This window comes from Berghia stephanieae, chromosome 2 (genome assembly GCF_034508935.2).
Source record: "Berghia stephanieae isolate SIO BIC M18660-M18661 chromosome 2, UCSD_Bste_1.3, whole genome shotgun sequence".
NCBI lineage: Eukaryota > Metazoa > Mollusca > Gastropoda > Nudibranchia > Aeolidiidae > Berghia > Berghia stephanieae.
This window is the reverse complement of record NC_088361.1, coordinates 8,219,581-8,240,608: the sequence shown is the minus strand read 5'-3', so window position 1 is coordinate 8,240,608 and position 21,028 is coordinate 8,219,581. Positions and strand designations below refer to the sequence as shown.

General features: G+C 34.4%; 1 protein-coding gene across 3 annotated transcripts in view; it reads right to left on the bottom strand.

Annotated features, from left to right (window-relative positions):
* The window catches only part of LOC144964259 (chromodomain-helicase-DNA-binding protein 1-like), a 59,385-nt gene extending 39,572 nt beyond the window's left edge, over positions 1–19,813 (bottom strand). For 2 of the 3 annotated variants that reach the window (XM_078898334.1, XM_078898336.1), the window contains exons 1-8: positions 19,695–19,807; positions 13,296–13,438; positions 12,341–12,731; positions 6,158–6,238; positions 3,503–3,558; positions 2,342–2,461; positions 1,917–2,072; positions 1,320–1,367 (exon numbers count right to left, since the gene is read on the bottom strand). In XM_078898334.1, coding sequence (XP_078754460.1) covers positions 1,320–1,367; positions 1,917–2,072; positions 2,342–2,461; positions 3,503–3,558; positions 6,158–6,238; positions 12,341–12,731; positions 13,296–13,438; positions 19,695–19,700 — 1,001 coding nt within the window. In that variant the 5' untranslated portion in view covers positions 19,701–19,807. Of the gene's footprint in view, positions 1–1,319; positions 1,368–1,916; positions 2,073–2,341; positions 2,462–3,502; positions 3,559–6,157; positions 6,239–12,340; positions 12,732–13,295; positions 13,439–19,694 lie in introns of all 3 variants that reach the window. The other variant, XM_078898335.1, reaches the window with a different exon arrangement.
* Positions 19,814–21,028: the final 1,215 nt, after the last annotated feature.

Genomic DNA, 21,028 nt, shown 5'->3' with positions numbered 1-21,028 from the left:
CTCTCTCTCTCTCTCTCTCTCTCTCTCTCTCTCTCTCCCTCTCTCTCTTCCTCTTTCTTTCACGCATGCGACATACACAACATTAACATTTTCATTTCATTTTCAATTCGTTACATTCTTGGCAATTCAACACCAAATATTATCATCATTATCAATTGGTCACTTCATCTAGCCTAACATTAAACAAATTAATCAGTCAATCAGTCAACGCATCAATCCTTGGTTTTGCTGTACCATATGAAATATTCAACATTTTTATTGCTGATGAAACGAACGTTGATTTATACTTGTTAGTTCCACATTTAATCTGACAAAAACTTCTCCCAGATGGCAAAAGATCAAATTCATGGTATAAAATATGTTTTTTTATTGTTGGTAATTGAGAATGCTTTCCTTTCTATTGCTTTTCCATGAATTCTTTCTACTTCATCAACAGGATGGTTTATTATTTTTGATGCCTCTTTGTAATTCTAAATCATCAGACAACGCTTTATATAATATTAAGCGAAGGATAGGTCTTCAATCAACAAATCGCGAAATGAGATGAAATTAGTGGTGCACTTTTGTGTTGCGGAAGTAAACAAGGCCGCCGCCATTTCTTTTTTTTTTTTTGGTTACAATATTCAATAAGCTGATAATAGTAAAGAAATAAACATTTATAAAAGAATTGGTAAATTACTTTTTTTCAAAAAAAAAAAAATACAATTGATACCATAAACTTCATGAAGTAAGAGCAAGATGACATTGGATAGGAAGTTTTTAACAGGTAATTTTCCTTATCTACATTACTTCCACCTGTCTTTAAAAAAAATCTCTCAATTAAAATCATGATATTTAAGCGAAGTGAAACAGGGTGCAAATACTTAAGAACACAGAAGAGGTCACATTTCCCCTTTGATCTCTTATTTTCTGACAAGCGTATATAAAGACTATTCCATTACACAAAATATATAAAATGTTGATAGTATAACAGGTCTGCCAATGATTGTACATTCAACAAATACACGACAACATAGAGCAGATGATTGAAAGTGGCAGATCTAACTGAAAAATACCAAGTTCACTGAGTGTGCAGCTTAAAAGGTTTATTTTGTAAATTGACAACAAATCTTTATAAAATTCTGATTTGAGTTTTTTAACTATTACCAATTAACACATGTGCACAACAATGTTTCCCTATGACAGACTCAATATTTAACTTAGTCAACTGGCAGATCTGATAGGTGAATTATAGACGGGAAATAAAACAAACATGCATTGTACACATACACAAAAAACTATTACAGCAAGCTAGTATGTCAAACCACATACCACCTTACCTAACAGTCTTTTTTGAGACCTTTCGTCTTGAGGGCCGATATTGGCTCCTAACAAGAACAGATGGTAAAAATTTGTCATCATACTGTATATATGTTCCTAAATGAGGAATGTATCATACAATGGAGTTATTGTAAATGCTTTAAAGGAAAAAAACGAACCCAAAGAAACTGTTTATTTTGACAAGAGACAAAATCATTCAAGTCCACAGGACCATTAGTATGTTGAAAATCGAAATTATCTCCAAAAATGATTAAAATTTTGGTAAATATAATGGCAAAGGCAGTGGGCGGGTTGAATAAAATAGGTTTTCAAGCCTCTCAAAAACCAAAATGGTGGATAAGGTTCATAAAGGAGGTTCTCTATCAAATAGAAAAACCTCAATACTGCAAGTACGTATGCATCTTAAGCATATGACATCTATAATACCCTACTGACTGGACAGGAATTTTTATTTTTAAAAAGGCAGTAGTATTAAAATTTTGAGCAAAGCATTAAAGCGACTTTGCTGCATTCTGCACATAAAACATGCTAAGGTTAAGTGAGTTCATTGTAAACAATCAAATCAAATTACTGAAAGTTGAAAGAAAACAGCTAACCTGACTTTTTGGGCACTTTTCCTTTGTGAGATAGGTCTACTATAACCATCGCTATCTTCAGAGGTACCAGAAGAAGAAAGATTTCTACTTCTAGATTTTGACTTAGTAACTGGCTTGGAACTTTTCCTCTTCTTTCCTCTGGGCGGAGGCCGAGATCTTCAAGAAAAAGAGGATTGTACAATTAGAGATTACAAAATATAATTAAGAATAAGAACCTCCCGGCTTTCATAATTTTGAAATTTTGGGAAGAAGATTACAACTATTTAAGGTCATTTGAGCACTCGCAAAATAGAAGCGAGATGTAGCTTGTATCTCAGTAATTTCCAATTTCAAGAGTAAAATAATATAGTCTTATAGAATGTGAAAGGACCAATACATAAATGGCTAATCATTTCATTACGATTTGCATTAAGTTGCAATAGTACCTTCTTGTGGGTTTTCTTTTCTCACGATATCCTTCGCTTGCACTACTGTCATCACTGTCATCTTCCTCTTCATCATCGTCATCATCATCATCACCATCACCTTTTCTCCAGTCATCAGATCTGTGTGATAAAATCAGTAAAACTAAAACAATATATTGCTTAAAATCAGTTGGATTCTCCTGTTCTCTAATAAAAGAGAATGATACATGACGTTTTCTTATTAAATGACAATGGTAAATGTCTCAAGAGGCGAGTAGTATTTTTATTTCCATCACTCAAGGGAACAGATAAGATCATATTCATATACTGTAAGTGCATCCACTTAAAATGCTAAAGGCACTTAAATGAATATCCAGACATACATGAATTTGATAAGCAAAGCATGCTCTTCTATTTTAAGACCCGAGTGATTTTATAAGGCAAGGAGTTGTGACCTTAAACTATTATGAGAGGAATATTTAGCTGGCAATCATCAATAAAAGTGAACGACCTTAGCTCAACCCTATATAAGATTTGTACAAGTAAAAAAGTTTGAGCAAGTTAAGAGTTTCAACTCATCAATAGTTGCTTTCCCTAAATGCCATCATTTAATTGAGAATAGGGAATGAGCATTATTCAACTGCTAATATTATTCATAGATAGGAAATAGACTCTTTCAAAACTGTGCCTTGGCTATTTTAAAAATAAACCCAAAAGACTTACGTGCAAAAAAAAACCCCCAAAAAAAACAAACAAAAGGAATCTAAGCATATAAAACTGGATATTTAATGCAAAAAAAATGTGAATTTGGGCTGCCACAGTCACATATTTACTAAATTATCTCTCTTTGATGTTCAAATTTGGATTTAAATAAATGTGTTGAAAATCCAAATATTTGGTCAAACGTTGAATGATATACTTTAACATCAATAAAAATTTACCAAAATTTAACTACTTTTGTGACAAATGCCCCTTTAAATTAATGTTTAACTCATATAAATTCCAAACACAATGCTGAGTAGGGAAGTAAAATTACATTGAGCTTTACAGGTAGGTAAAATTTCATTGAGGTGTACAAAATTTGCTCCAAGTTCAGAAATACATCGGGCTATTCTGCTAAAAACAGAAAGGACTACAATACAAGACCGATAATCAATTTTTAAAAAATGAAATCATACATACCCTCTTCTTCTTCTTCCCTTTTTCTTTTTTCTTCCTTCATTCTCGCTGTCACTATTCTGAAAATATAAACAAATGTTTATATATCAAATCATTGAATGACGTAAGAACCTCCAATTCTAGATTTTGTCTTCTAAACCCCTGTAGAGGTAGGAAATATTTTTAATAGGCATAATAGGTGTTTCCATTTGTAAGTCTCATATTATTCTAACATGTAACTATCAGAGGCAGGCAAATATAGTTTCTTAACTGTCAATAATCAAGAAGTGGAACAAATTTCAAGAGAAATATAAATCTAAAGTTGTCCACTTAACGACTTTGTATATGTCAAACACCAACATATGTGACACAAAAAAATAAATTTAAAAATCTATAAAAGTATAAAAGATTGGCTAATTATGCATTATAGCAACTAAGAGAGTGCCCAGTGGCCATCTGAGAGATATTTTCAAACAAACTTATTGTAGAACTTTTTAACTGATATTTAAAAAAATGGCTTAAGAACTTTCCTCTCTTGCTACTTTTTTATAGTAGTCAGAAATACAAGGGTGAGTCAAAAGTAATGGGACAAAACTGAGTTCATTTCTTTTTCATCTGACGTCATATTTGACTCAATTGAGTTTATATACGTTCTCTTTAAACCAATAGTTAAAAATTTTAATTCTTGTCAAATTTTGACAAAGTTATGACAGATCAAAATGGCTGCCCCACGAACGTCCATCAGCGACAGGAAGCTGTCATTGAATTTCTTGTTTTCAAAGAAGATACCTCGAGTTACATTTGTTTGTTTTTTGTTTGTTTGTTGCTTTAGGTCTCTTCCAACACAATTGAGGTTATATGAGAGACCGCTGAAACAAAAAAAACAAGCAATCTAACAAAAATAGTACAAATGTCAATCAAAATCATAACCTAAAGATATCATAAGCTAAATTATAAATAACCAAGAACAAACAGGCAGAGGATTTACAGGAAAAAAAATATCCCCTGTCAAAAATACAATCACCAACCAAAGAAGCAGGATAGGCTAGTAAAGAGAAGAAGAAACGACATCACTATCGGATCGTACACCCATGCGAACATCATAGGTATATGATTCAAGGGTGATGCTCCCATCCAACCAGTTACATTTGTAAACACATTGGTAAAGTCTATAAAACTCAGGCATTTTGTAGAGGTAGTGTCTTAGGTGGGTTGAACCCGAGTCGAAGACACATCAGTGGAATGGCGACACCCCTCTTCCCCAAAGACCAAAAACTTCAAAGCTGGAAAATTATGCCAACTGTGTTTTAGGACATTAGAGGTGTAATAATCCTTGTTGATTTCCTACCACAGAGAGCCACAGTCAAACCTGAACAGTACAAATAAACCTTGAAGCAACTGAAAGCAAGAATTTGATTTAAACCGGCTTTGGAAATGGAACGAGTATCATTTCTTCATGAAAATGCCCCTCCCACACACAAGTGCAAGGAAAAGGGAGTTAATTGCATCATTTTGATGTACAACACTTTCTCATCCTCCTTATTAATTCACCAGACTTGACACTTTCAGAGTTTTTGGTCCATTGAAGGAGGCAATAATGGGATATTGCTTTGAAGATAATGAAGAAAAATTGGCTCAAAGTTCAGTCAACTTACAAAAAGGTGGACTGTGACTATTGAGAGAGGCGGAGACTATGTTGAGAAGTATCATTCTACCGGGCTAATGCCAAGCTTTAAGTTAAGGTATAATGCATGGTTTTGATCCAATTTGTTTAAAGTAATAAGCAGAGTACCATTACTTTTTGACTCATCCTCGTAGTTTTTGGTCATGTGTGTCAGCTCAACACAGCCATTCAAATGAAGAGATAAGGGATTTTCAAAGTCTTAATATTGAAACGGAAGATGTTGATAAATGAAGAGGAATAAGAAGATAGTGAAAAATGAGTGATCTTGACAGTATCTATAGCTTTCTGATATCTTGGCACCTCTGGTATTTATTGTTATAAAACGAATTTGTATGATGTTAGAAACACATTTAACACTGAATGGCTGGGTGAGCCATATACAGAGATCAGTTTAGTCTTACTTTATATTCTACACACAAACTACTAACATTTACTTAACCACCTATCCAAAATTCATCAAATCTAAATTAAATAAATTGATTCATGTTTATATTTATCCCCCCCAAAAAATTTTTTTTTTAAATTTGGTGATTGTTGAACTTAGATTATTTAGTCAACTTTGCATATACATTCTCCTTAGCTCTAAAAGGCAAGTTTACTTTCCAACTGGTTGATTGTAATTTGATGTGGGAAAAAAAAAAGGATTTAAACTTTTTTTAGATTCAACACAAAAATATCATAAAATGGATGCCGAGGGTCACAAAACTTATTCTCAGATACCATATCATATCTTATGAAACGTGAAAATCGTGTTCAGAAACATGTGCTGAAAGCTGAAATCTTTTTTGATCAATACACCCAGTTCAGTTTGACATGTCAAAGAGTTTCTATTTTAGAATTAAACACATTATGTATTAGTGCTAAAAAGTACAATAGCTTTTGTAATATATTGTTAAGACATTCCTTTTAATTAGAAGCATAACACTTCTACACTTCTCTCATCATTTTTTTATCAAAATATTACTAAAACTTAAAGAAGGCATTATTCTTCTTACCCCTATGTTGTACCTCACAATCTCTCTCCTCGATCTTCCAGACCTCCTGATACCATATAAGTCTGGTTTTTGGTCCCACTCCTAAACAAAAAAAAAAGAAAAACCCAAAAATATTTCAATTTCATAATAGTAAAATGATTTTAAACAAAGAAAATGAGTGATATTAAGATGGAAAGGAGTAGTGGGGACAATCAGTCAGGCCTGTAAATGGTAGGTGAAAAAATTGTCAGAACTTTTTGAACACGCGAAAACAGACACAACAGGACAAAAATATGGACACAACACAGATATGACACGTCAATTGACTAGTCAAATCATGTCACTTTCCCCTACTTATTTATAACGAGGTCCTTATTTTATGATATAAAAAAAAAAATCCCAATTATTTGAGGTCCCAGGTCTGAGTTAGTTGTAAAATGAAAGGAAGAGAACAATTCCTACCCTTTTGAAGGATGTGTATCTAGACGTCTAGTGCTGTGTATCTTCGCTCCTGTTTGTGTTAAATGTTTACGTTGATTCTTTCGTTTATTTGGATTAATTCTTATAGAAGAAGAAGAAGAAGAAGAAGAAGAAGAAGAAGAAGAAGAAGAAGAAGAAGAAGAAGAAGAAGAAGAAGAAGAAGAAGAAGAAGAAGAAGAAGAAGAAGAAGAAGAAGAAGAAGAAGAAGAAGAAGAGGAGGAGGAGGAGGTTGTGCGGTGGTGTGAGAGCTTTCGAAGAATATATATTTCGAAAAAAAAGTTATTTCGCATTATTGTAGGGTAGAGTCGGGGAACTTCGCCACCCTGCGGTCGCTCCTCTTCTTTCGCTTATTTCAGTCTCAAGATGTCAATTTTCTTAAAATAGAAACTGGTCATCAAGACAATTAGCCAATCAGTGATGAGATTTTATTAAACTTGTTCCAGTATTTCAATTCGTAATACTTTTATTTCGCATTTAAAAGTTGTTATGCTCGTCGGGGAAATTCGCCATAGTTCGGGGAAATTCGCCACCACTGTCGGGAAATTCGCCGCTCGATTTTAACACTTTTTTTATCGTGAATTTTATGTACTTTTTAGATATTATTTTGTTTTCTCATGTTTATATTTGATTAAATTTGTAGTAATTACTATATTTTATTTATTTACAATGGCAAAAAACTAAAAATATCAATGACCAACGGCAAGTTTTATAAATGACGATATGATACTATAATAGAAGGCGAAAACATGACAAAATATCTTTTCTTGTGTTTTGCTGAACCATCTTATCCTATTTTTCTCTTAATCTTTTGCTTCCATTTTGGGTTTTCTTTGAAGTTCTCACCATTTATTCTACAAATATATAAAAAACTGCTTCATTATAGTAAAAAGTTCATTAAGTCCAGTTAAATTACTAATAATCATTACTATCCTCATTATGTAAATTTTATGCACTATGAACGCTACCTAGACACTGCATCACCAATCTATTAAATAATAATCGGTCAAAATATCATCAATGCCCCCTTTAAACATTTAATTAATAATATTTCGACAAAACAGAGCGACAAATGTCCCCAATTAGAACGGCGAATTTCCCCGATACTAGTGGCGAATTTCCCCGAAAGCAGTGATATCATTGGGACCCTCAATTAAAAAATAAACGAATATTTTTAACTATTGCAAATGATGGGAACATCAAAACTAATGTTTAAATCATACAATATCAAAATAACAGGTTGTAGAGTAAGGATCTAAGCTGAAAAAACGCTTAAAATGACAACGAGTGAAAGTAGGACTTTGGAATGGCGGGTGTTGGATTTCGGACGAATCAGGCGCACAGAACGACAGACACGCTATGACGTTAATTGACACGATTGTGTCATGATATTAATGTACTAAATGCTGATTGGTAGATTAAAAACAATAGATGAAAAGAGCATCAAAGTGATGATGTGACACTTGGACTCGTCCAATAATAGGTAAGATGGGTTATTTGCATTTCAAGAGAGGGGTGTGAGAAGTGGCGAATTTCCCCGACGGCGAATTTCCCCGACTCTACCCTATTTTCCGTCTCACATCGGGACTGAACCAAAGAAATTTAGAGACTGAGAAATAAGAACCGGAGATATGCATGTGTATCGGTAGCAAAATAGAGAGAAACCTTCCGGTTCGACACACTTCTGTGTGTGCGTTATTTACTGACTAGGTGTGTGTGTGTGTGTGAAGACGACTCGTGCGAACTTCGCAACCTCTCTCTCGCTGGCTGTGGCACAGTAGCCAAGTAGTGAATACATCCACCGCTAGCGGAGCTTGTAGGTGGCATGATAATATTATAGCTAACTGATAGACGGCATGTTTTGTCTTTGATGCGACAAATAAAAAGTTTTTTTGTTTTGTTTTTTTAAGCTGGCATTTGAAACGGAATAAAATCTAATTTTTTCGAGGAACGAAATAAGTCTTTTATTTTCTTTTATTTTTATTGGTTCTGATCTTTGGCGTTACGAATTTTATTTTAAGTATTATCTTTTATTTTTTAATTTTTTTAGCACTTATAGAGCAAAATCGTACTGTCGGAAATCCGACAAGAGACGGAAGATTTACAGGCCTGATCAGTCCTTTTTGGTCATTGATATTTTCAGATCCTCAGACATCTTTGGAAAGCATTTTGGCAAAATTTATTAAATATTTACTCGAAAATTAACTATTTTCAATACCCAGTGATGATAATGGCAATTTGTCAAAAAAGAGGAAAATTTATTGATCCATCGGTCAAACTAAACAAATTAATACAGGGTGTCCAGGGAAATCCAAACTTAAAATTTCCTACCTAGAAGTGAAATTTCCTACCAAGTGTTTTATCAATTCTTGCCATACCCACAGTGTTCTATACGCTTAAAAAGACAATCCTACTTAAAATAGGTTTTACCACCTCAATACAATCCATATTTCAAAGTAAGAGCAGAGGTGAAAATGACTGGTCACAAAAAGGAGGAAATTTCTCAGCGCACAGATCATGACTCATCCATGCGACTATAATCTATAGATTTCTTGACAACATTCGGAGAAATTTCAAAAGTTTAAAAACTGACAGCAAAATATAAAATATCTACTTAGAGAATGGTACCATGTGATTATACAATGTCAAGAGCCACCACCCACCCCCATTTTCACTTTTTAAAAATACTCTTATGAATTGTTGGTAGGGATGATGATGTGATGGTAGTTGTAGTAGTAGTAGTGAAGTGGTGGTGGTGGTAGGAAGGATGATGGTATAGTGGTTGTAGTAATAGTGGTAGTGTTAGGGATAGTGATGTGGTGGTTGTTCTAGCAGTGGTGGTAGGCATGGTGATGTGGTGGTGGTTGGAGTAGTTGTGGTGGTGGGTATGATGACGTGGTAGACGTGGTAGTTGTAGTGATGGTATGGGATGTGGTAGTGGTGGTTTGTTTTGTTTTAAGGGTTTTACGGCGCTTGCAACACATTAAGGTCATATCAGCGCCAGTAAAAAGGAAGAAAATGGGATAGTAAAAAGTTCTAGAATTACAATTTAAGCAGCCAAGAGAAAGTAAGACATAGGGAAACTGGGAACAAATAGGGATCAGATGTAGATTCCAAGAGTATACCACCAATGCACTTAGTTTGAGATCACTTATAAGTCTCATCCGGACACAAGCACAAAATCCAACAAAGAAAAATACACTCAAATGCTTGCATTATACATTAAAAATAACAAATATAATAACACATAACAGAGAGATGATTTACAAGGAAAAAAATATCATCTCCCAAAACAAAAATTATGCATTTGACTGTTTCCCTCCCAGCTAGGACTCCGGCCAAAACCAAGTATTCTCAATCCAAGACAAAGATAGAAAGCATGTTGGAAAACAGATATAAGGGGATAGAAGACACAGTATGTACCCCCCTGCCCACTATGGGAGGTCAGGATCCCCACCCAGGTAGTGGTGGTGATGGGGATGATGATGTGGTGGTGGTGACAGGGATGATGATGTGGTGGCAGTTGTAGTAGTAAAATAAAACTTTGTGCACAGCAGTTGTCCTTCATACATTTGATATCTCATTTTAAGCAAGAAATTCCTCGTTTTTCTCATTTTACAGGAAATTTCACCCTCAATCTCATTTTTTCCAACATTTCCGACCAAGTATGAAATTTCCGACCAATTTCCAACTTCCCTGGACACCCTGTAATAACATAAAATATCATAGTCTCTTATATAACTACAGTAGAACATGACCATAGCGGCACCCGCTATAGCGGGACCATCGCTACAACGGGACCTTACACAAACCCCGCTTTTTTTTACTATATAAATTCAATTACTTGTGCTTGGGTTTAGCGGGTCTAGGAAAGGCCCGAACTTGCTTACAGCGGGACAAATTGAGCGAGCTGTACGCGCCGCAACTCCTTGAGTGACGTGGACTGGGCTCTCTTCCGCCACCCAGGACTAAGACACACGCCTCCGTCTGCCATTTCGCTCGTGTCTACCCGCACTTCTTTTGCCGCTCGCTCTATTTCTTTATATGCGTTGATTGGTCAGTCTTGCGATGATTAATTAAGTTGGGCAACCTGATTTAAAAGAGATGCGTTGCACAAGATGACGCCGTGTGTAAAGCCCTTGGCCAATAAGAGAGAGAGTCTTGTGCGCACGCGGTGGTGTGTACATTTTAATCCAGATCAGCCCTATTATTACTATTATGCCATTCCTCATTCATCTCAATTGTTGCTGCTCAAGCATACACATCACTCGCTCGTATCGTAGTGCTTCCTGCCTAAATCCATTCTCCCCCCCCCAAATAAAAACAAAAAAAACACACACACACAACCCCCCCGCCCTCCAAAAAAAAAAAAACCAAAAAAAAAAACTACACTACCCCTTCCCGGCTCATTGGTCACGTTAGTTTTATTGACATTCAAGGGAGGTAATCATGTATATTTTTGGGACATTCTTCCCTGCTTTCCTATAGCGGGAACTTGCCTACAGCGGGATTTTTCTGCTGGGACCAAAAGTCCCGCTATAGGCATGCTCCACTGTACTTCTAATGTACATCTTTTCTTAACAGTAGAGATATAACTTACTTTATGTAAATTCTTAATAAATTGTCCTTTCCTCAAAACTATTCTAAAAATTAAGTTTTATTCAAGAGATTTAAAATTAACTTTTTGGTCAAAAGTAAAGGCCTGAAAGTATTTGTTTTTACTCGTTTCATTTTTCTTACTGTAGCCCATTTGTTACGAATCTTATAAAATAAGACTCAAGTATCTTTAAATTTAATAAATTAAATTGTAAAACACAGTAAAAACAAAGGTAAAATGAGTAAGCCAAGTTGAACACCCCTTATAATTGTAACAGATTAATATCATGTTAACATGAAGAGTGATAGAAGAATAGATGAGAGACATATGGAAAGGGGAAAGATAGAAAGAGAGAGAGAGAGAGAGAGAGAGAGAGAGAGAGAGAGAGAGAGAGAGAGAGAGAGAGAGAGAGAGAGAGAGAGAGAGAGAGAGAGAGAGAGAGAGAGAGAGAGAGAGAGAGAGAGAGAGAGAGACAGAGAGAAGTTTAATTGATGGGGTATTTTTCTAATTAGGGGCAAGTTATGATAATTAACTTTTTAAACAGACCTATACATAGATATGAATGGACCTATAACTGTACTACCACTCTTGATCTTCATAATAAAATCTGGACTCATTTACCCCCTCCCCCATCCCCTTCCTTTTCGACCATCAATTACCTTGTGTCACTTTTGACATCTGGCACCAGTTTGTCTAGACTGTGACGCCAGTTTGACTAGACTGACGCCATAAAAATGGGAGTGTCACCAAAATTCATACAACTGAGCACAGATGTCAAAATATAACAAGACATGTTGGTGATTTTTTTCTCAGATCCACCACTTGACCCGAGCTTTTATCACAGGTAAATGTTTGACACAGCAAAATCAGCTGAAAATGTCTGAGAAAATCCCAAAATCTCGGAATGCCGCGGAAGAGTATCACTGAATACCATATTATGCAGTTTTTTAACTCCCAACACATTTCTCTCTTCAAATGAGCATCTTTTATTTTTTAAATTGCTTCCAATTTTGATATCAAAAATTCATATACTTTGATATAAAAGCCTTGTTTGAAAACTTGTATTTTAGAAAATGACAAGCAAGTATCGAATACAAATAAATAAAAGTAAAAGAAAAAATTTGAAATACCTCTTTCAATTCCCGGATGGCAGCAATTGGTCTTCTCGCATTTCTTGCATCATTATCCCCAGTATCTTGGGAATCTGTGTCAAACAATGAACGTTTGATGCTTGCCTTTTTATCTTCAGTATCGTCTTTCTCCTCATCCTGATCAGAACCTGCATTTGAGTCTGAGTCTTTATTGTCTCCGGATTCTGACTGTGAACCCGAACCACTGGCCTCTGATTTGGACTTCTCTTCTGCATCATCATCATCATCGTCGTCGTCGTCATCTTCATCATCTTCGTCATCGATGTCAGATGATTTTAATTGCTTTGGTAACTCAGTTTCTTCTTCTGATGAAGAATGTTTCTTCTTCAAGTCCTCGCCATCGGAATCCGAATTCTGAGAACTTGAATCACTGAAATGATAATTTTTTAATGTAATTCATGGAAAAGAATCCAGTGATTTATAATCTCTTCGATATCAGGGATGGAATCAGCCTATGATATTATTTTATGTTGTCTACAGCCTTCAGTCTACATAATTGTACTTGATACAGAATGAACATTCTTGACCATGAAGGATCTTGACATTAGGTAAGGTCAAAATCACACAGTTTGGAGTAGCTAGCAACAGAAAATCTATGTAATCAAAAGATAAATGCAACTGCCAATACAAAATTCTTTCAATTATTTAAAAATTAGGTCACAAAGTTCTAATACGCAAGAAAAGTGAGTGAAGCAGGCACTTAAGTTGACAATAACAAGAAATGAAATGAGTAGAGCAGCTTATATATTGTGCAGAACTGTGTCGATATTAGTGGAGGTCCAAGGTTCAATCCAAACCAAAAATAGAGGTGGGCACTATGGTCCCGGAAATTCATGGGCAGTTCCAGTAGATGGACTGTCAGAAATCTGATTGGAGGAAAACTAATGAAAAAAAAACTTTTCATTTATAAAAAGTTAAATTCAATTATAATTACCTTGATTCAGACATCGACTCCGCATGACCACTGCCAATTGAGTTTGTGCGCTCCTCTGGCTCCAAATTTTCACTGGATTTATTCTTGCTGGCCGATGATCCAAATAAAGGGGTGCTTAGATCAGGCAGCGAGGACAATCCTACCTAAATTTTTTTAAGCAAAAATTAAAAAATTGAAAAATACTTTTAAAATTCTATGAACTACTTAATAGATTTCTAATTGGAGCTGGATCACAAAAGCAGGTCATTTTTAGTGTCACATGACTAAAATAATTATTTTGTTAAATTTAATCTTAAGCATTTTAAATCAAGTCGGAAAGTTGGGTCGAAAACATCATGAATTCTAACTCAAAAATTGTCTGTTCAATTTTATTTGCTTTATGGTGCATACAACACTCTGAAGTCAGCATTTGTAACAGAACAAAATGAAAGAATAATTTTTTTAAAATAGTGATGTAAAGTGTTGCAATACAATTCCTTCATCAGTGTCAAATAATTGGGATAAATAACCACTGTTGGACTGACCTTTTTGTTTGGCATGTTCTAAAAGTAGCTATGGAATTAACTAATAAAAACAGGTCAAATCCGATCTATCATTACAACAATCTGCTTTCATATTTTTTCTATAGACACAAAATGTTTTTATATTTCTATTTATAGTAGAATTACTTTAAACCGAAATTTTGGGGACATTCTATACCATTTCGGTTTAAAGACATTTTGGTTTTTAAAAAAGTTCCCGTTTTGCCATGTTTTTCAAGGGTAGTAACTATTTAAGAAATTTGTTCATTTAATCGTATCATGGGTTTCGCCTTGTTGAATAAATGCTGTCTTTGTAACCTTTTATAAATTTTTTTTATAACACAATTTTTTTGGGGGGTTTTCGTTTTCCAATCAAAGTGTTGAAAGAGTTGAGTTCGGGGTGCCATGTTTTTTACATATCTCCTTCTTGCTCAACTTTTTTATCATCGACTTCACACAGTATTTTGATTTTAAACTCCAACAGCTTTCTTTTAGTAAAATGTAAAGCTAAAATAAGATCGAAAGTTCTTGTGCGATAATTGATAATGAATGATGAGCAACTACTCAAAGTCAGAGGTGAAGTGAAATGGAAATGAAAAGGCGTGTCAATGCTAAGCTCTCTACTACACACCCCTCTTTTGTTGAAAAGCCATAAGGTCAAAGACCTAATTACATAGCATCCCCCCACCCCCCCTCATACACGCATATTTAAACAAAGTGGAAATAAAATGGCATATCAATGATAAGTTGTCAACCCTCCCCTCCCCCCCCCACACACACACGCACCCACCCAGCCCCTTATTGTCGTGTTGAAAATCCAAAGCATCAACAAACGAGCAAGAACATCTCGCTGGCGTGATTCTACACCCCAACTCCCCCTCTTTCCTCATTTTTCGCCTGCCAGTCACCTGATGTCTTCCTTTTCCAATCTGTGCGATTGTGGTGTTGGCCAAGCCCAAGTTCAGTGATTGAATTGTTTGCCTACCCCCACCCCACCACTCACTTTCATCTTATAGGTACTTACGCCCTTTGTTCATTATCGCCGGGCATTATTACGTGTGGCCACCTTCCCGAATTTTTGAAGAAAAATAAAGAGGGAAAAGGGAAGGTGTTCTCAAGTTGTTTCGGTTTAAAGAAAGTCCTGCTTAGAAGTATTTCGGTTCATCGTAAGAATTAGTACAAAGATAATGAAGAAACTAGTACAATTTATTAATTCTTTGCGGTTTAAGGTATTTTTCGGTTTAGCTTCTTTCAGTTTAAAGTCGTTTTACTGTATTTCTAATCTACAAGATCTGAAGTGAGTAGAAAAGTGCCAGAAGACAATAGAGAATAAAAAATTTTTTTCGCGGCGGTGGTGGGGTTTGAACCTGCGACCTTATTGGTACGACAACTCCGCCTGGCAGGTGAGAGCGTGGCTCTACCGTGTGAGCTATCCACGAACACAAAAATATTCTTTCAAACCCAAAGTCATTTCTAGATCCCTCTCTCACCCACTTCTTGAGATCGCCGATTCGTTCACCACCATCGCGAAGTAATTTTGACCAGCAGTTAAGCTTAATAGCCAATATTCTCATCACAAACATATAACATAGAAACAATTGAGACATTGAGTATGCTCCGGTGTATGGGGTGAATTTTTAATTCAGAAAAGTGAGTGGAGCAGGCACTTATGTTGGTAACAACAAGATATGAAGTGAGTAGAAAAGTGCCAGAAGACAATAGAGAATAAAAAAAATTTTTCGCGGCGGTGGTGGGGTTTGAACCTGCGACCTTATTGGTACGACAACTCCGCCTGGCAGGTGAGAGCGTGGCTCTACCGTGTGAGCTATCCACGAACACAAAAATATTCGTTTCAGACCCAAAGTCATTTCTAGATCCCTCTCTCACCCACTTCTTGAGATCGCCGATTCGTTCACCACCATCGCGAAGTAATTTTGACCAGCAGTTAAGCTTAATAGCCAATATATGTATTTCTAATCTAGTAGTATATTTAGACAAGCATAACTATCTGTTCCATAAAATGAGCATGATGATAAGTCGATGACTCAAAATTTATGATTCAAGTGTTAGATAAAATTTTAACTCGATTTCTTTTGTCTTAATAGACAATATATTTTTAGACTTCATAAAAGAACTACATGGAGCTTTTTATAAGGGCATGGATAATATTTTCTACATTTAATATCTTATATATTTCACTCGATTATCACCAACTGGTATCGATTCAATCAAGTACTCCCACCTCATTCTCATAGTGGCCTTCCGGAAGGTTGTTACAGAACACAAATGCTAAAAATGATGGTGTCTGTTTTCAATGTGATTTGACGAAACATATTTGATTTTTCGATAAAATCATCCCAATGTCTAATCAATCTCACAACACACACAAACCATTGGTGACTGTTGGTTAAGTGGTTTCAGAACCTTAGTGTTACAAAAAATCCAATTTGCCAAATATATAAGATTAACTGTAAAATTCAGGATGAATGTCCAAGTGAAAAAAAACTTTGGATACACAAATAAATATTTCCTATACTGAAAATAATATCTAAACAGAACTCCAAGAAGAAAGATAAATATAACTTAAGCACATCCATAGCATAAAAAATGCTCTCGGATGCAAAAAGGTACACAAATATGTATAGAAGAAACAAAGCTTCCAACAAGTGTTCCGACTGTCCAGCTTTATCAAAAGGTTTAGGGGAAAAATTGCACTATTTACAATATCTATACAAACAACTACGTAACCTAAACATAAATTTTCCAAAAATATCACCTAATGATTATAAAATATCCTCATATTCAGTTTGTGTCATAAAATTTGTAGGTGCCCCATACAGTTGAGAATTTTTTTCCGGGACAATTGTAACCTCACTATCTTCGATTTTCAATAAATTCAAAAACATTGCCATTAACATAGGTTGAGTCACTTATAAAGACTCATTAAGTTTATGTTGCTTTATGTGACTAGTAATTAGGTCTCTTGATGTCCTTTGATAGAGTTCTCTAACTGCTCCCATAATTAATTTTATCCTCACAAACAATGCAATACATCAAACCGGCTTGTTTGAGCTTCCTAGAGGAATCCCAATTAAAAATACTATCCTTAACTTGCAATCCCTCCCATTTTATTCTTGACTTTTCTCTCGTCCTTATACTTTTGTCACCTCTCTTAATACCTTCACGTAGCTTTTATCTTGCTTCACAATCATCAGTTTGAATCCAACCCTCACCACAAAGAGTAAGATGAAGTAAACAACAATATGCACATGCTCAAGTGCCTGGATGTTTGCCTGGGTGCCACTCAATTTTTCACCCAGCCAAAAAAGTTCCAGCTCGTGTCAGACAAGCGACTACTGGATTAAGACAGTTTTTAAAATTTTCAGATTTCCCAATAAATTTGCCAATAAGGCAATGAAAGTTTATCATTTCTGAGTTTTATTCCTTACACATTTTCTAAAATATATTCAAATAAATATCGAACAACCTAATATCTATGTTTGTTTTTGTTTTGTTTTTAAGAGTTTTACGGCGCTTGCAACACATTTAGGTTATATCAGCGCCAGTAAAAAGGAAGAAAATGGGATAGTAAAAAGTTCTAGAATCACAATTAAAGCACCCAAGAAAAAGTAAGACAAAGGGAACTGAGAACAAATAGTGATCAGATGTAGATTCCAAGAGCATACCACCAATGTACTTAATTTGAAATCACCTATAAGTCTCATCCAGACACAAGCACAAAACCAAACAAAGAGGAATACACTCAAATGCTTACATTATAAATTCAAAATAAAAATAATAATACATAACTAATATCTATGAAACATCTTTGATGACAAAACTTTAATTGTGAAACATATAAAACAATTCTTGAAAATTCAGATTCCTATGTAGCCACATAAAGAATATATTAAAATCAATTGGTCCAAAGATAAGAAAATGCAAATATAGACCTTTCTTGTGTCAAAGTTAAATTTTGCATGTTTTTAAAAAGACTTATTAAATAAGGTACATTCCCAAACAAACTTCCATAATAAAAATAAAGTCAACAATGGAGTGAAATTTCTTGAAATTTATTAAGTCGTTATATATTAATTTTCTTCTTTTTATTCTCTTGATCCACAATTTCCTTTTCTAATTATCAAATGAAGAGATCATAAATAATTAAAAAGTATACACAGAAAGGAACTTACTTATTAGTAATAAATTTAGTTACGTGGGGATTGAGCTCGAGTTGTTAATTCATAAGTATGAATTTTGAAAGAAAAAACGTCAATTATTAAAAATGGGTCCCCCAAAAAAACTGACAAGTCACATACCAAATTAATCCTACAGACCTGAGGAATCTGTATAAAACAATTTTAGGCTGAAACACATTCAATGATGTTAAAAAATATGGGATTGCTTGAATGTAAACAATCCAATGCAAACAAGGTACTGTAAGAGTCAATTTACAATTGATGCTTTAACTACTTTTGAAAATAAAAATAAAAAATTCTCCAAAAGAAACATGATTGATAATTTATTCCACGAACTGATAGGCTGATAAAATGTAGGAAAACAATTAATTATAAGAGAATTACAAGAAAATTGTTTGTCATTCAATCAAGTAGTATCCTCCCATAGAAAAAGAGGCAAATTATATAAAAATCATCATATTGCAGAAGAATATGGTACATTCACGGAATTTTAATTTCATGTCCTAGCTATCTGTGACAAAATGAGATGAGAGAAGATATTGAAATATTTGAAAGTGGTTCTTTTATACTTAATCAAAACTGTGTGCATTCATTAAATGAAAGTTATTTTATAGTTAAGTGATTTTTTTTTCAAAAACACGAGACAGTTATAGCTAGAAACTTGAAAACATAATTCTGACAGAAACAATATACGTATACCATTATAAAAAATACGCAATGGTGGTTATTATGCAACTTATAACAAGGAGAGTAAGTTACTTTTGACAAAATTAAGATATATTTTAAGCTCTTTTTTCAAAAATGGGTCCATCTACAATCCTTGTCATTGCAAGGTCATTTGAAAGTCAAATATGTAAAGACTCAAAAAGCATTGAAATTTCGATGGTACACTTTCAATTATAACATCAAAACAAATCTTTTTCTCCAAGAAAATATCCCATCATACGGTTTTTGTGATTTTGGCTTACTATCCTCAATGAGTAAAACTAAAAAATTCATGTTTAAAATATTCGCGACATGAGGCGCAAAATTCTTGAAAATTATACATAGCTATTCAAGCCGATAACTAGTTTGTTTGATAAGCAGAACAATATCAAGCAAAATAACGTCAAATTTGTGTGATTAATTTCTCAAGTTGAGTTCCAAAATTGTTTTCCATGAAGAATGCATTTCAGAATGAATTTTATTGGATTTTGAAATTAACTATGAGAATTGTCTATCAAATTTATGAACAATGCTCAGCCGTGTATTGAAATGATTCAATATGCATGATTTGAGACCAGTTTCTCAGTCCATTTTCTTCAAAATTGAAAAATTTCAGAATTCTGAGAAAGAATCCAAGATGGCGTCTGTCCCTTGTCCACAAGATTAATTGAAAGAAATATATTCAAATGAAAGCAGATTTCTGCTTTTCATGCAATTTTCTTGGGAAAATACTTAAAAACTTAAGCTGAATTTGTAAAATTATTTGGCGAGATGTGCAACAAATCACCGAATTTGCTTTTCACTAATTTGTTTCAAGAAGAGCTCACACCGACATGAGTTCATTTCTTCACTCGCAAAAGCAGATTACAGAGAGCATTTTTATTAAATAAAGAGTATAACGGTTTGCAGCATGTTTTGATGTACCAAAACAATGTAAAAATGTTATTAACACGTCGTTGCTAAAGTATACGTACATCCATAAAAAGGTGTGTTCGTTTACATCGCTCAATGTGTCAAAGTAAGAGTCTTGTGAACACAGTGTAGGTCCGAACAATATGGCCGCCATTACTATGGCATGGCAAATGGTGAAATTGCCTTAATGGGCCTGCCAAAGCAATACTTATAAAAAAGGTGGTATTTTGCCCTACCCTTACATAAATCAAATCAGGGCTGAATCTAGCATAGTTCCTATTGTTAACCTGTGAAGTTAATGTATTGCATTGCTATAGAGCATAACCTCCACGGTATCAAATAGTCTAAGACATTGCAAAACTGAGAAAATTGATCTGGTTCCTTTTATCTGGGGTGAAATTATCCTTCAACCAGATCGCAATTTCATAAATCGATTGTTTTAAAACTTCGATAAACCTCTATGTGTGCACCAGAAACGAAGTGCGTTTAGTCCATTTGAACTTTCCTTGACATTCTATTTTTCTTTTTCTCACTAATTTGGGGAGGTGTGTTATTTGTTGATTTGGTGAAATGTAAGGGTCCTGACTGGTTCGTTGGAATGGGCGATATACGTATTTTGTGACGATAGAGTAGAATTGGGGCCATTTTCCAAAACTAAAATCAGATCGCGGAAGACGATGCATGTGTTTTCCAATAATAATAAAATCTGTGTTTCCGTCAGGAGAAAGTATAGGCTTTGGTTTTAATACTTAAAAGGTCCTTGATACGTAGGCTATTAATCATTATCTATAATTGTTGCAGACTCCGTATTCACATGACGAGTTTGATTAGAATTTGTCTTTAACTACAGAAAAATTCTGATCCATGCATCTCGGTGATTGCCAAATGTGGCCAGTTATTATTTGCGATATTAAATTATTGGCAAATACACACACGTATGTATTTGGTTACTGCTTATTATGTCTGTTTACATGTGCAAATATGTGCATATTGCTTTCTGGTTTTTGTTTGTTTTTATTTTTGTGGAGGGGAGGGGGTTGAGTTTGTTTTTATTATTATTTTTTGTTTGTTTTTGTTTTTATTGTTTTTAGGTTGGTTGGTTGAGTTGTTGTTTCTTTTTTCCTCGAAAAGTATTCATACAGAGAATTCCCTTGTAGAGGAAAAAAAATCCTGTAAAATGTGCTGCGTCCTTTTATTGTGGCCTGTATGTGATTCGCTAATTCCATAGGACCATGTCTCCTCTTCTTTGTGATTTTGCTGTAGAGTTTTGTCTTTAACACATTCTTATCAAAATAAAGGTTTGATAATGCAACTCCTCACTAACAATAATCATTTAATGATAAGATTGACTATCAAAATAAGACTATATTATCCTCATGAATATACATATACAGCT